The sequence below is a fragment of the Atractosteus spatula genome, chromosome 13 (assembly GCF_055471065.1).
Source record: "Atractosteus spatula isolate fAtrSpa1 chromosome 13, fAtrSpa1.hap1, whole genome shotgun sequence".
Taxonomy (NCBI): domain Eukaryota; kingdom Metazoa; phylum Chordata; class Actinopteri; order Semionotiformes; family Lepisosteidae; genus Atractosteus; species Atractosteus spatula.
The window spans coordinates 39,764,457-39,778,826 of record NC_142718.1 but is presented as its reverse complement, the minus strand read 5'-3'; the positions used below and the strand labels follow the sequence as shown (position 1 = coordinate 39,778,826).

Below are 14,370 nucleotides of genomic sequence, written 5' to 3'. Positions count from 1 at the left end.
CAACGTTTTCGAAAGTAAAATACACAACAGAGGCTTTTAACCGGTATTCTAAAGTGATGATGATGTTATCCGGTCAGTCGGATCCGACTCTCGGCGATTCTATAGGCCATCTCTCGCCACGCTTTCCGGTCTAAAGTACAAAATGCAAAACTGTTTCTGCATCATTCACTACACAAGATGTACCTCATACATCTCTGCTTCTGTTCTGTCAAAAACTGTTTCCGGTTTTCACCACCAATAAACCTGTGTATGTAAAGCCTCATTTCTTAGATTAGCAAAGCCTGACAAGAAATCGTTACCTTACCCATTTTTGTACAGCCTAGCATGGTAGTAAATATTTATGTTTTGATACAGGATGTGCATTCCAAGTCATAAAATAGAGTGCTTTACACTTTAAGCGAAATTCAACTTTAAACTTTTTTACTAAATTTTAGCCAAAACAGACGTGATTTTTGAGAAAAACCCAACAATAGCCAAGATTATTACACAAATTTCTCATATAAATGGAAGAAAGGAATTCTAAAACTGACCATGTTTCAGGACGCTCCACAGAACCTGCACAGTCAGGTTCAAATTTGATCAAATTTTTAGTTTAAGATGTTGGGATATGTCTAATGTCCCATTGAATTCTAACAGCTGTTGCTTTTTTCCCCCAGCTGCTAATATTAGGTGCGCAACTAGCCATTAACAAGGAACGGACCACAAAAAACTCAGCCACAGGTTCAGGCAGTGCAGTCAAAAGTCGCGCCGCTCTCCCCAAGACCTCACCTTAAAATTGCTAGAGTTGACCCAAGAGGTAGCAATTCCATCCACCATTCTGTCCAGCATGGTCTGATCGTGCTCCAGGTCCGACGATTTCTGTCGGTCCGAGATGTAGTCTATTAGCTCCTGGCCGACCTGCAGCCTCCTTCCCACATCCTTCTGCATCACCTGGGCCATGCAATACTCCATGTTGGGCTCCATGTCTCTCCGCAGACCAGAGGATCACCCGAGGCGGCAACAGTAAAAAGACCCGAGGGTGGCCGCTTTGGAAAAGATACAGACGGACTTATTTTTATCCCGGAAGGTTGACCCTATATGTGCTGAAGGTTACTGAGGGGCTGCAGTACGGAGATGCAAGCTTGGGAATGAAAGCAATGCACCATGTGTGTGCAGGCAGCAGCTGGCGGGGGTTTTTTTTCTGAAGAGTCCAAACCAAGCGGCTAGCAGCAGCAATACTGGGAATGGCAGCAGCAGTGAGAGAAGAGGGAGAGGCTGGAACGACTGTGCTTCATAATTCACCACTCCGCAGCTCCTGGGCAGCCCTGCGAGGAGAACGAGGAGAGGGTATTAATAGCGACCTGGGTCAGCTTTTGACTTTCGCTAGGCTACACCTGAAGGCTAGCTAACCTAAGAGCTTTCCCACTTGAATGTTAACACAAGCGAGGGATTCGAGAGGCGTAATTTAAAACGGAATGCTTAGGAACTAAACTGCCTGTATCAAATGACTTTCGGCACAAGACAAACCTACTCATGAATGATGAGCAAAAACATACTGCTTCAGTCGTCAAAATAAAAAAAAAAAAACATTGGTGTGAGAACAGAGGACCTTCCTATCCAATGATGGAAAAGCAGTGAGTGAAAGGCCAATGATATCATTCATTGGAGAGATCTGAACATGTTCTAACTCTGTAGACCACTCCCCTCTCAGCTCTGACACAAAGAGGTCCCTCTTTTCTTTGAAGTAGATGGCAAACTGAGGTGTCCAGGTCATCTGGAAACACACTGGCCATCTTCATCTCCAGCAATATTGTTGTTTCCGAAGTTCTAACTAGTACTGGCTTGGCTACCGTATACTATCCACCCTGGGACCCACTACTCTGTTTTCATGCATCTGACATGATCTTAAAGCCGCCAGTCTCTCTTCACTCAGCATCACGAAAGGAAGGTGTCACAGGATACAATGAAGCAAGACCTTCCATCCCCCTTATTTTATTCTGTTCTGAATCTTACAGTTCAATTCGCAACTCAATATTGGTCTGTAAAATAATGGTCTGATGCTGGAATTCTTACTGAAAATAAAAATACTCCCATCTGCCCCCCATAGTGCAGACAAACTCAAATTCTAGAAATGAAATTAAAAAGGCTAAACCTACGCCATAGTTTCAAACAAGATGACTAAAATCCAAATACAGTCATGAATTTGCATCTTTAGTTTTAGATGCAGTATGTCATCATTATACATGTAATCATTCAGCCAGTTATTCATGAAACAGACCTGGTGTAGTCTATTGCATACTTTATTAAACGGCAAAGTATAAATGATACCTGTCTGTCATGTTAATTTTCGGATGAAGTCACAGTAGAGACTGAGTCAGCTATTGACCATGATCAACACGTTGACTCAAGACCTGTACATTCAAACAGTGGCCTACTTTACAGTGTAGTCTTGATCTTCAAAAGGAAACAAAAGGGCTTTTAATCACTCCTTAAAACAGACACGCGAACACAAATTCAGATCGTTCTGATTTGTTTTAGCCTGAGCAGTAAGTATACTTAAGCAAACACCAGTTGTTGTTTTTTTACAGTTGATTACTCATTCACTTCACTAAAGGTCCCTATAAAACACACCTGAGCTTTATTAGAAGCATTACAGTCATGAGGTTCATTAGATAATTAGACAATTAAGTGGTGGGGATTGGGTGGAAAAACCCAGAAGGCACTGGGTCAGGGGAAGTCCCATCTTAGCACTTTCATTCATCAGCACTGCAAGTCTCTGTTCCAGCCGCCCTTGAACATCAGGGGCTCCACACCTGGGTTAATCAGGGAGTAAAGGGCGAATTCGGTAATTGATTTATTGGAAAGTTCAAAGTTATATAATGGAAGGGAATAAAAGAGTTAAGGTTGGCCATTCCAGCACTGGGTCCTTAAGAGCTGAGCCCCTGATTAAAAAAAATAAATGCAGGGGTTTTTGTGGGGTTTCCAGTTGCCTGAATTTAGAAGGGAAAGCCCTCAGTGCTGTATGCGCAGGAGAATCATCTGTGGACTTGGCATGGTCTTCATCTTGTAACGGATTAGCGCAGCCTTACTCAGTACTAGACCAGCACCTGGTATTTAGGGGATTAAATGGCAGATTGACTTGCAGAAGGACCTCCGAGTTACACGAACGAGTTCTTAAACCTCTAACAAAGGTAACAGAGTTATTTTATTCGTGTCCTTACGTGCTCTGCTGGTATGTTGAATGCTTGCTCCCCATTGTCGAAACAAAAATCTGCATTTACGTAGCGGTTTCATTAAAACGAATAATGCAGTGCTATAAAAAAATATTTTAAGCCTAAAAAATAAACTAAGAAAAACGAGATATACAAAATGTACGAATGCGGAGGGGTGCAAAAAGTCATGCATGCTATTTTATAGATGTTTCTATTCGCCTGCCACGTTAATTACTTTGATCGCCGTCTTTTAACCGCTTGTTCCCCCTGAGCCGAAGGAACTAGCCAAAGGCGAGAAGTAACAGGGCGACGGTGACGGTAAAAGGTCCGGGTGCAGGAGCCGTCGCGCAGTGTCGTTTAAGGTAACCGCACTCGCACCCGTCCGACCTGCTCCTGCAGGGCCCCCGCTATTTACAAATAAAGATTTCACCCCCCCGTCCCCCCGTCTCCACCACTACCTTGCTACAGTAGCTTCTGCTGAAGGGTAGCTCTGCAGGAACAGCCACCTCCCCCCTCCTCCCTTCGCCCCACACCGTTCAGACCGACCGGTCGGTTTCTCACTGACGCCACTCGGGTCCCGCAGCGCTTTCCGGGGCGCCGAGGTCGGGCGCTCGGCCCGGCTCGGCTCGGCCCGGCCCGGCCCGGCTGCGATACCGACACGCCGAGCCGCCGGTCCGAGTGAGCCGAGCCGAGCCGAGCCGAGCCTCGGCGGGGCAACCGACGGGCAAGGAGGCTGCCTCCTCGGAGGACGGCAACGGACTTGAGCGCCGCGCACCTCCCTGATATCTCTCTCTCTCTTTTTTTATTTTTTTAATAAATGGCGATCATCCAGCCAAGCTACCGTGCTTCATTGATTAGCCAGCACTTCACCAAACAATACCCCCCCCCCCCCCCCCCAAAAAAAAAAAACGATTCCCACGATCCTGCCCCGCTCCCCCGGACCGAGAGCCGCGGGCTGTTTTTCAGACGCATTTACCGTGCTCACCTCCTTGCAGCTGATCGCAGACGGGCCGGTTAACACCCAGGTAATTTCGGCATTTGCCCCCAGCCGTGCTCGGCGGTTCAGGCTCCTCTCCACCCCAACTGCTGTTGCTGGACAAGAATGGAGTCGGCTGTGCGCCTGCGCGACAGGCCTGGCCCCTGGAAATTGACGCACGCTTCCTGCCGGCCGCGGAACAATTAAAGGAATAGCGCATTGAAACGCTAATTGCCCACTCCGCGTCTGACACCTTGTTTGCGGGGGTTGTACATGGGGAGGTGTTTAATAATGAGTTGATATCTCTTTCTTTAAGCGTAAACGTGAAGGGTCAGGTAACGGGAAGAGGCTCATTCGGCTAACTGCCTACGGTTTTTTTATTTCTTCCATAATGTAATGTTACAGACGGGCAAGTTGTTCTACTGTTAAGCCCGGGGGACTAAAGAGAGCTGTTTTAATTAAATAAAGCACCAGATAACATCACTTCTTGTACCAGCATGCTTTTATAAGCTTGGGAGAGGATACGCAATGTTCCAACTATTTAAATCTTGAGCGATACCAGCCAAAACTACCACGCTAAGCATCCTTGATAAGCATGCAGGTTTAATTACCCGTGACCAAGAGTCATTTAAAAGAAAACCTTTGTTTTGAAACAATACTCTGTAATATATTTTTTCATCCCTTGTCCAGCCAGAGGGATCACAAACATTTGATGCTTTGAGACAGGCTGGCTAGTAACCAGTTCCTTTGGGTATATCACACTGAAGCACAAGTTAGATAAGTGGTACTGCATGAGGAGGATCATTGTTTTAGCTGAAACATTTGCAATGCGGAAATAACAGATAAATCTTTTTAATATGTAGTGTCAATTTAGCTGCAGTCTCATTTCTTCTTAGGACACGAAACATCACCACTGTTGTTCGTGAGTGTGCAGTCAGTGACTTTTCTGCCATGAATACCCAGCACAGGTCCAGACCTACTGTATATAAACTCTTCTGAAACATCCTCCTCTGCTCTACAACCTATTGCTGATCTAATAAAATGCAACATGCAACATTAGTCCAGACCTAGATGTGACTGTAACAGGGTTCTCTACAACCACAGACTGGAACTGAAGTTACCACCCACTCAATTGCACTAGGAAGAGAACTAATATTCATGTATTGGGTTTTGTTTCTTAACATCTGTGGAGGAAAAAGGTAACATTTCTGATAATGGCAAAATGGCTTTATGCGAGGGGTGGGGTGGCCAGCCTGGGGTTTGGAGAGCTAAAATACTCTCCGTCTTTTACGTACCCCATCAATATCTAAATTCAAGGGCGATGTGAGATTTGATCAATTTAGTACCTGAACTGGTTTGATTAAGTCAAGGATCGCAGGCTGTTGGTATTTTCAATTTCAGATCTCTAAACTACTTCATTGTACCCGACACCTGCTCTGAGGCCGGATCATAAGAGAGACTACAAATCAGGAAGTCTAGGAGGGCCACAATGCTCTTAGTTTATCCATTTCATCCCGGCTTTCCTTGAAAGGAGCCAGTGTTCCAGCTTCAACAATGTGGCCGCGTAGCGTTTTACACACTCCCACCACCCTTTGCGTAAAGGAGTTCCTTCTGTACCTCCTGTTACAGGCATGCCCATGTAGATGTGACCTGTGGCCCCTGGCCTGCGGGCCTCTGGTTCTGAGGACATGCGTTGGGTTGAGTTATCAATGCTGTTGAGGGTTTCTGTCCAAGAATAAAAAACTTTGGTAATTGGGTTATTGTAGTCTGTCAGTGCAGGCTATTATTTTAAGCCCTGGCTGTTGTATTTGGGCCCTTTTTTTGTAACATAATTTTCCACAACATTCTAAACTAAGTCTTATTACTACATTGTACATTTTCTTTTGTCATAATACCAATTCCAACTTTTTTTTATTGCTTCCCACATTGTCTCAAAGATGGAATGATATCAACAAATTCTTTTTCATACGCAAGAATCTTCAAGCACAGGTTTCATCCTTCACGTATATTTTTGGTACTTTTGTGTAATACTCTGTACTCGTCTGCATGAAATGTCATCTGCCAGTTTGCCTGGTCTTGAGTTCTGTATCTTTTATTTCTAATTTAACTTCGCTAGGTTACTTACTATGCCAGATTCTAAGATCATTGATATTGGAAAGTGTAGATGTTCCATTACAAGTTCTTGTGGTACTCTAGCAATACATTGCTCACGTAAACTTGAGCATTCACTCCTTATCTGTGCTGTTTTCTATTCTTTAACTCTATCCTAGAAAGCCTATTCACTGCCTGCATTTGGAAACAATCTTTGATGAAGACCTTTATCAAAAGCCTTCTTAAACTCTTAATAAATCATATCATACGTTCTGTTTGTCCGTTAAAGTTGTTGATTTGTTCAAAGATGTCTGACACGTCAGTTAAAACGAAATTGGTTGCAGGTTTTAGAAATTAGTGGGTTTATAGAGAAGCTTAAAATGCAAGATTGTGGTTCTCCGGGACCAGGGCTGGTCATTCTCGTGCTAGAGCCCTATCAGAAATATTTTACATTGTGTTTCGTTTTTCTTTACTTGCATATTCATATATTCATAGGACAAACGAGTTGATCACTTGTTCCCGCACAGACGCGGTTATTCCGAAACGAATCCAGCACTAATTATGACCCCACAGGATGTTTCCGAGTACTTTATTGACGTGTGTGAGGAAAGCCTGTCATTATTCGCACTCTGCCTTTCAGATATACTATAAACACCGGGGTTTACCCTTTACCAAGAAGAAAAAAACACCTATCAGCTGAACTAGAACCAGAAACCGTAGTACTTTCTCAATTTTATTATAACAAAACCTAGAAATCTGTTAAAGGGGTTTTAAAAGATTAAATTGCTTATTATGCGCATTCCCACCTGGAAACACCTGCTGCATGAATGTAGTGTGCTTTTAGTAAAATGCGCCTATATGTTTTACTGCTGAACTGTAGGTTAATAAACGCAGCAGCGATCCGATCTCAAAAATGAACATTTAAACGCACCATCTCAATGGTGATTGATGTGACTGACCTGGCGACCGCAGACTGAAGCGGCCACACAGGTAGCCTGTACGTCAAAATAACACGAGAGGAAGTACTCGGCTACAGTAGTGTAGTGTTTCATAGGCTAACAGGGTAAAACTCGAGTGGGAAAGCGAGAGGTACAGTATAGTCCGATTGCCCCTTGAACCCGGCGCGGCTAGAGGGGTTACCTGCTAACTTCACTCTCAGCACGTCAGCAAGACAAAAGAAGGGCAGTTTTATTGCACAAACAAAACCTTTCAGAGCACCTTCACCGATTTGTCATTTGAATTGTAAATTAAAGGGTTGAAAGTTTTACATTTGAACGTGATGAGGTACGTTTTCCTCGGGTCATATGAAAGCTGATCCTCTTAGGATTTCATTCTTTTTTTTATTTAATCGGTTTCCAAAGGAGCCGCAACTTAAATTGCAAGTCGCAACATCTCAACTGGCGAGCAAACTACATCATTTAAATTTCTCACGCTGTTGCTCGTCGTTGCTACCGTCTCGTTTCCTAACGTATGAATGTATCGCCCTCTTGTGGACTTAGCAAACATAACAGAATTTTTCTACCACATTAATACAGGTCTCAACTTCCGCAGGAAACACAACGTATTTGAACGTGCTGGTTCTGTGCACAGATTCTGAAAGTCTACTTACCACATACTCGACAACATTAAATACATTAAATCCCCACAAAGTGAGATACCGTAGACGGCTTGCAGTGTACCAACTTCACATCACAGCTGAAAATGCATGTCTGCGTGTCCAGTGGTGCAGAGAGCGCAGATATTGGATGACTGGATATATTCGATAGTAAAAAAAATGTGATTTGGTCAGATGAAACACCCTTCACTGTATTCCTGACAGACAAGTGCACGTGTGGTGCCAACCTAAAGGATCCTGGTGGGTTTGTTTTTCCTAGCATAATTCCTAGGTACACTCATTCCCTTAGAAGGCAAGGTCGATGCTAGTTTCTACTTAATGGTACCGGGTGATCTTCATCCCATGTTGCAGCACGTCTTGCCTGCTGGAAGGGGCGTCGGAGCATGCGTTGTCTCCCAGTGGACAGGAGATCAAGATAATCCGTAAGTCATGGAATTCGCATTTACCAGATCTGGACCTCCTCAAGCATTTATTAGATATTCTCAAACAACACCTGAAACAGAGCCTTCCTCCTGCATCAAGCACGTATGAGCTGACTGACTTTCTTGTAGCAGAACGGTGCAGAACTCAAGGTGCTGGAAGACTCTAATGCCACAACCCAGACAGGTTATACTGGCCTCACGTGGTGACCAAACCCCCTGTCAACTTACTCCACATTTGTGTTTCCATCTTTTAACCATTACCTGTAGTTACTTCCACTATGCTGGAATGCTCGAAGCTCAAACCATCATTTAAATTATTCTTAAAGGGGAAGGGATAAGAAAAGGGTAACTGGTACACTCCTGATTACAACTCATATATTTATAATAAAACGGCTAGCATTCACAAGAATACAAATTGTACAATATGAAGGCGAAGTGATTTGTACTGTTCTATTATAATACAGCACGAGAAGTTAATGAATTCTAAACGTTTCTTCCTTTCCTGTTTGCGGAATATCAGTCACTCCTGCAGGAACAATTTAAAAAACAGAGTTTAAGGGCAGATCTTTTACTTCCACAGCAGGTTAAAGATGGAATATTGCCCAAATTAGTCCATTTTTAGTTCCTCATTAGCGCGTCTTCTTTTTGCCTTTTGACTTCTTTGGTGCAGGTGTGGCCTTGATTATAATTTCATCATCACCATCGCTGTCCTCCACTTTCATTGACTTTCTTTTCTCCAACACGGTTGGTGTGCAGACTGGCGTGACATCCTACAGACACAAAGAAAAAGACACACACTGAGTACAAAACTTCCTAACAGGATGCCATTTGAACATTAATAGTTTGTTGCGGGGAAAAGTCACAGAGAATATACCAAAATTGATAACAGGTTAGATCTTATAATTTTCCCTGTCACTATGTGGGGAGAAGAAACTTTTTGCTGTCCTAAGGCCTCATATTATGGTGCCTTGAGTTGGTTGACTGAATCATACATGCAAGTCTCAGAGTTAAATCGTGCAGCTTTGCATGTTTCTTACACGTTTTAAAAGTCACATTAATACAACATACTGGACTGTCAGTTGTGGAGGCTGAATTCTCTGCAGAGGTCTTCTTCTTTTTGGGTACTTGGGCAGACTAAAAAAAGAAAAAAAACATACATTAGGAAGGCATTTACAAAATACCATTCAGAAATATTAAGATCACAGTACCGTTATTTCAACTTCTTAGAACCCTTTTATGATGAAGCCGAGTTAAGCGATAGCCACACACCCCCGCATTAGCTCAGTGACGAAGGCCCTGTTCAGTTAGATGTACTATGAGAAAAAAAAACTAGAAAAGCAGCAATTAAATATCACTGTTTAACAGATGAGTTATGCTAAAGGGCCCCAAAAAGTTGCACGAGTAGCGTAGATCATTATATTCAGAAATGGCGTTTTTATTCTACAGACAGACAGCAAGAAAAAAGGAAAATAATCCGTTGAGAAGACTTTGCAAGGAACGTTTTTAGGACTATACTACTGCACAGAAACAAACAGACAAATAGTACCCTTATTATAGAGCTATTCAGGCAGTTTTAAGCGGACTTACAAATCCCGGAAAATCATAATCTATTCCTTTCTCTGCCAGCCTCTTCCTTAAACCTGCTTCTTTTCGCAAAAGTCTGCTGGTCATCTGCGCCTTCTGCTGAGGTGTGCGCTTCCTGTTGTAGCGTCCGACGGCCGGGCGCGAGGGCTTCTTAAACGGAGTCTGACTTCCTTTGAAAAGCTCCGGATTTACCTTTTCGGGTGGGATAACGTGACCTGCGGAGCAAGGCACAGAGAAGTTCACCCCGACTCCGTGTGTGGAACGGTCCTGAGTGATTTCTATGTGGATAAAAAAAACATCTCTTTGTGACCCCCCCCCCCCCCCAAACTCAACCACAGTTCCCACAATAACCAGTCACACTGGTGAGACCGAACTGATGTTAGAAAAATGGAACTGGTACCAAAAGGACACCATCCCCTTTACTAGGGAAATTGGCCTCGTTTCCCTTCTATAATCTAGCACTTCCCAGGCTAAAAGGACAGAAGTCAAGACTTTTCAGAAAATTCTGTTTTTAAAAGAGAGACATTCGGACATACTCATCACACAATCACCGCAAGTGTTCCAGAAACACATCTGATCCCTCCCTTACTTACATTTGATGAGCCTTTCACGCAGGAGATAATTGTTCATCGTATCTGCCACTATCTTAGCCACTTCGTCGCACTCAAATTCCACAAACGCGTAGCCCTTGCTGCCACCTGTCTGAAAACCAAGAACAAGGTGAATGAAAAAAGCAAGCAGACGCAAGGATTTTAAAATCAGCTTAGCTTTTGTCCATGTGCTTTGCAGAAAGGTATTCTGAACCAAGGGAGGGACATGAAGTCAGAAAGCACACGTTTGTTTTCCGACATCAGAACCTTGTTGCGCTCTTTGGCCCAATTAAAGGACATCTTTCAATCACACGCGCATACCATGGCTCCAATGACACTAAATATTTACATAAATTTAATTTTGTTCATTACCAAATTGTAAAAGTAAATGCGTAGATATTCTCAAGCAAGACCACAAACATACAGGGACATTTACTGATGCAGTAACTGCATAAAACAAAAGAAAACCTTAACAAATAATATATTACATCCAGGTGCAGCTGCACACTGGTGGTGGTGGAGGGGATCCCCATTACCTGTAAAGCGCTTTGAGTGGAGTGTCCAGAAAAGCACTATATAAGTGTAAGCAATTATTATTACTATTATTAGAGATTACAGATGACAATTCGTTATGGAACTATGAAACGGTTTTACTTTGCTACAGTTTAAGATTTTTTCGTATTTATTTTACGTATTAGCGTATATTTTGTAAGTTCTCCTGTATATGGGCATCTGTTAAGTATACTTAATAACAGCACTGCAATGCAAGAACTCTGGAAATGCCTACATAAAGGAACCCACATCTGCCAGCTAAAACGTCCCACCTTTTTACTCCTGGACAGTCGTAACCTTTGAACTTTGCCAAACTGGGAGAAGTACTGTCGAATCTGAGGCTCGAAGAACCCATTGGGGATGTGGCCAAGGTAAATCACACCTGGAGTCAGCTTCTCATTCTGCCGAAATTAATCAGGAAGAAAGTGAAGGAAACGACAAACATAACTCTTAACAAAAAAGTCCACATTAGAGGCGGATAACTTTATATTTTAGAGGGAGTGCTCTCGCTTCTGTAACATAACACTACACGTAGGCTGCTACTGTGTTCCTCCTCGCCTTCAAGACACACATGCCGCGAACAGGACTCCCCGAACAGCACTCGCACAATTTTATTTCGAAATATTAAAGCGCATTTCGACCTCGATGACTGCCGTGGCTACACCGTAAAGTTTAAGACGCTCGATTACATACAGACTTATCTGATCTCTGCCTTCTAATGTACACGCTCTGTTTCTTTGATGTGGAAGTTCGCTTACTTTCTTGGACCGCTTTTTCACATCTCGCACTTTCTTCTTAAATTCAGCCTCTTCGCTCGGGTTCAGAGCGAGCAGGTTCCGGGCGACTGGAGCAGGAGCCGAGCTGCCTTCTGTCATTGTCGACGAAAATGATCAACCTTTTCTTTAAAACGGACTATTTTCCTCCTTTTCTTCCGCTCAGTGCAGAACCCCAACCACGTTGTTTCTTTGCACTTCGTACCGGAGAAAGCAAGAACTGAATAGAGCGACCTGGGGGGGGGGAGGTGGAAATGTCAGTTTCGTCTTCTTTAGCGCCACCTGTCTTCAGGGAGGATTAAGGTCTTCAGCGGGGAGATGTGCAAGGTACTGTAAGTGCATGAGACTCGTCTGCGGCGAAATGAACTGTTCTCACACAGCATTTTAAACCGATTTTTTTTTAAATAAATATTTTATTTACTTGACAAACCAGCGGGTACAGCAACTGAAAAATGTGTTGCATAGTTTTTTTGCTCGTTTATTTGAACAAATGTTTAAAGAAAGTTTGTTCACTTTTAATAAACATTTTGGCTGTCCCCTGATTTGTTCACCGTCAGCGCATTAGCGTGACCACACGCTTATAATTGCAATTGAGTTTAAGTATTTTAAAGCTATTTAATAAAAGCAATATTTAATGAAAACGTGGATCTTAAAATAGGAGAAAATGCGGCTAACATTCGGATGCACTTAAATGTTTGGTAAAGCATTTCTGTCTTCTCGGGTTTTTCCCGTTTAATTGATTATTGTCGGATGGAAACACAATTTCACCAGTGTTGCGAGGTATGTTTGCTTTTATTATTCTTGACTGCAACGGTACATATTGTTTTTTGTGATTAACCATCATAGATGGTGGAAGTCTAATAGAGTAGCTAAAAGCGAAATATAAGTCAGAAGAAAACTGGAAGGAAGCGATTGGAAACACTTGAAGCAGAATTTAGAAGCCCCTGAATCTACACAATATAGACTACTCAACCAGTGGGAGGGTACAGCACAGTGGCCAGACACTGGGTACCTGCTTGAGTATCATTTGTATGTTAAATACTGTAGCGCTCCGGGGTTCACGTGGGTATGCGCCCTCGCCGCTGCCGCCTCAGGTCGGCCCCCCCGTCGGGGACTCGAACCCGGGCCTCCGGCGTCACTCAACGGGGACCCAGCCTCTAGAGTTAAAGCTATTCGCAGGGAAGTGTGGCTCGAACAACCTGCGATGGTGGCTGTATGCGTTACAATATCTTACCTGGACACAAAATTGGGAAGCCAGAGTTTACGAAATGTTCTTGAGCTCTGGAACACAAGTTATTGTTACTGTTGGTTCACAAAAATAAACTATTCTCGGTTATAAAAATTGTTCCAAATGACCGTGTCAACCCCACAAACAAAACCCAGTAATAGGCAATGAACCCGAATTCTAAATCAAACGATGTTTGTTTTCTGCATGTACCGGGCTTACCTCAAGTCAAACTAAACAATGTAATTATTAAAATATCCAGGATACTGTATGTCCTGCATCTCCTTCACTGAGTGCCCCTGTCCTCTCCTTGTCCTGGTGAGCACAAACTCCCAGTGAAGCAGCACAGGATTTTACTCTTAGCAGAACAGAATGGATACTCTTCCCTTTATGTTTTTTTTAAAGATTTTAAAGTATGGGAATTTTGTCCTTTTAAGATGCTTTACCTCTATAATACTAAGGTAAATGTTGCCTATTGTCAGGTTCAATCAAATAAAAGCACTACAAACAATATTGAATTGTGAAAAACCATATATTTTGGTCAATGTGGATGCAAAGAAAAACATTAGCATCTGACGTTTTAAAATTAAATCCCTTCTCAGATTGCTTTTCCTTTTTAAACAGAGACACAGGTGTTTTTGACAGAGGGGTATTTAATTGAAGAGCATAAGGAGAGAAGCAACATATGGTATCCTGAGCTTTTGGACTTGACCTTTTTTATTCCACAAAAATTTTCATCTCTGAGGACTGTAGGACTTTAGAGACAGGTTGCAGAACTGCTTCGTTGAAACCCCAGCTAGGGTTAGGGTTAGCATTCCCACACGACTTAAAAGTTTTAATCCTCAGTGCTGGATTTTGTGTCCCAAGAGAAGTTTAGGACATGGCATATTTTTATCCTATCTTCATTTTTTTGTCGGAGACTTTTGGAGGCCTGTGTTGTATATTTAACTGACCAGTAACTGTATACCAGAGGTGCATCAGAACAAAACGTGGAAAAAAATGTTCTGCTAGGTAGGCTTTTTAAATTTTGTCATTAACAAGCAATGAGAAGTATAACTGCAGTAAACAATTTATGGTTCTTGTAACCCTAACCCTCCTGTGGCCTAAAATGTATACTCATTCAAATACCATTTTAACATGGTTTTTTACCTAGCTGTAAATTTTCCTAAAGATGATAGATTATTGAAAAATATTTATTTCCCAGTTATTATCAATGGTTTTGATTGTTTTAGACTGATATTTTGTGCCTTGAGGAACATGTTGAACTCTTTAGAGACAGGATGCAGAACTATTCAGCTGAAACCCAAGCTAGGGTTAGGGTTAGCATTCCCACGGGACTTAGAAGTTTTAA

At 42.7% G+C, this 14,370-nt stretch overlaps 2 protein-coding genes across 19 annotated transcripts in view; both read right to left on the bottom strand.

Moving 5' to 3' along the window:
• The window catches only part of clasp1a (cytoplasmic linker associated protein 1a), a 98,970-nt gene extending 94,661 nt beyond the window's left edge, over positions 1 to 4,309 (bottom strand). For all 18 annotated transcript variants that reach the window (XM_088930404.1, XM_088930384.1, XM_088930385.1 and 15 more), the window contains exons 1-2: positions 4,177 to 4,309; positions 769 to 1,304 (exon numbers count right to left, since the gene is read on the bottom strand). In XM_088930404.1, the coding sequence (XP_088786530.1) occupies positions 769 to 963 (195 nt within the window). In that variant the 5' untranslated portion in view covers positions 964 to 1,304; positions 4,177 to 4,309. The remainder of the gene's footprint in view (positions 1 to 768; positions 1,305 to 4,176) is intronic.
• A 4,480-nt stretch (positions 4,310 to 8,789) lies between these two features.
• On the bottom strand, positions 8,790 to 11,996 carry nifk (nucleolar protein interacting with the FHA domain of MKI67). The gene is made up of 6 exons (XM_088930407.1): positions 11,780 to 11,996; positions 11,294 to 11,422; positions 10,473 to 10,581; positions 9,883 to 10,094; positions 9,364 to 9,429; positions 8,790 to 9,065 (listed from the first exon to the last, which is right to left on the bottom strand). Exons 1-6 carry the CDS (start codon positions 11,894 to 11,896, stop codon positions 8,925 to 8,927), a joined length of 774 nt encoding a protein of 257 aa, XP_088786533.1. The 5' UTR covers positions 11,897 to 11,996; the 3' UTR covers positions 8,790 to 8,924.
• Between the last annotated feature and the right edge of the window lie 2,374 nt (positions 11,997 to 14,370).

Coding starts and splice junctions, on each gene's coding strand:
- nifk (XM_088930407.1), bottom strand. CDS start 11,896: ATGACAGAAGGCAGCTCGGCTCCTGCTCCAGTCGCCCGGAACCTGCTC. Junction 9,430..9,882: donor ATTATGATTTTCCGGGATTT/GTAAGTCCGCTT, acceptor TTCTTTTTTTAG/TCTGCCCAAGTACCCAAAAA. Junction 9,066..9,363: donor CCTCCACAACTGACAGTCCA/GTATGTTGTATT, acceptor TTGTGTCTGTAG/GATGTCACGCCAGTCTGCAC.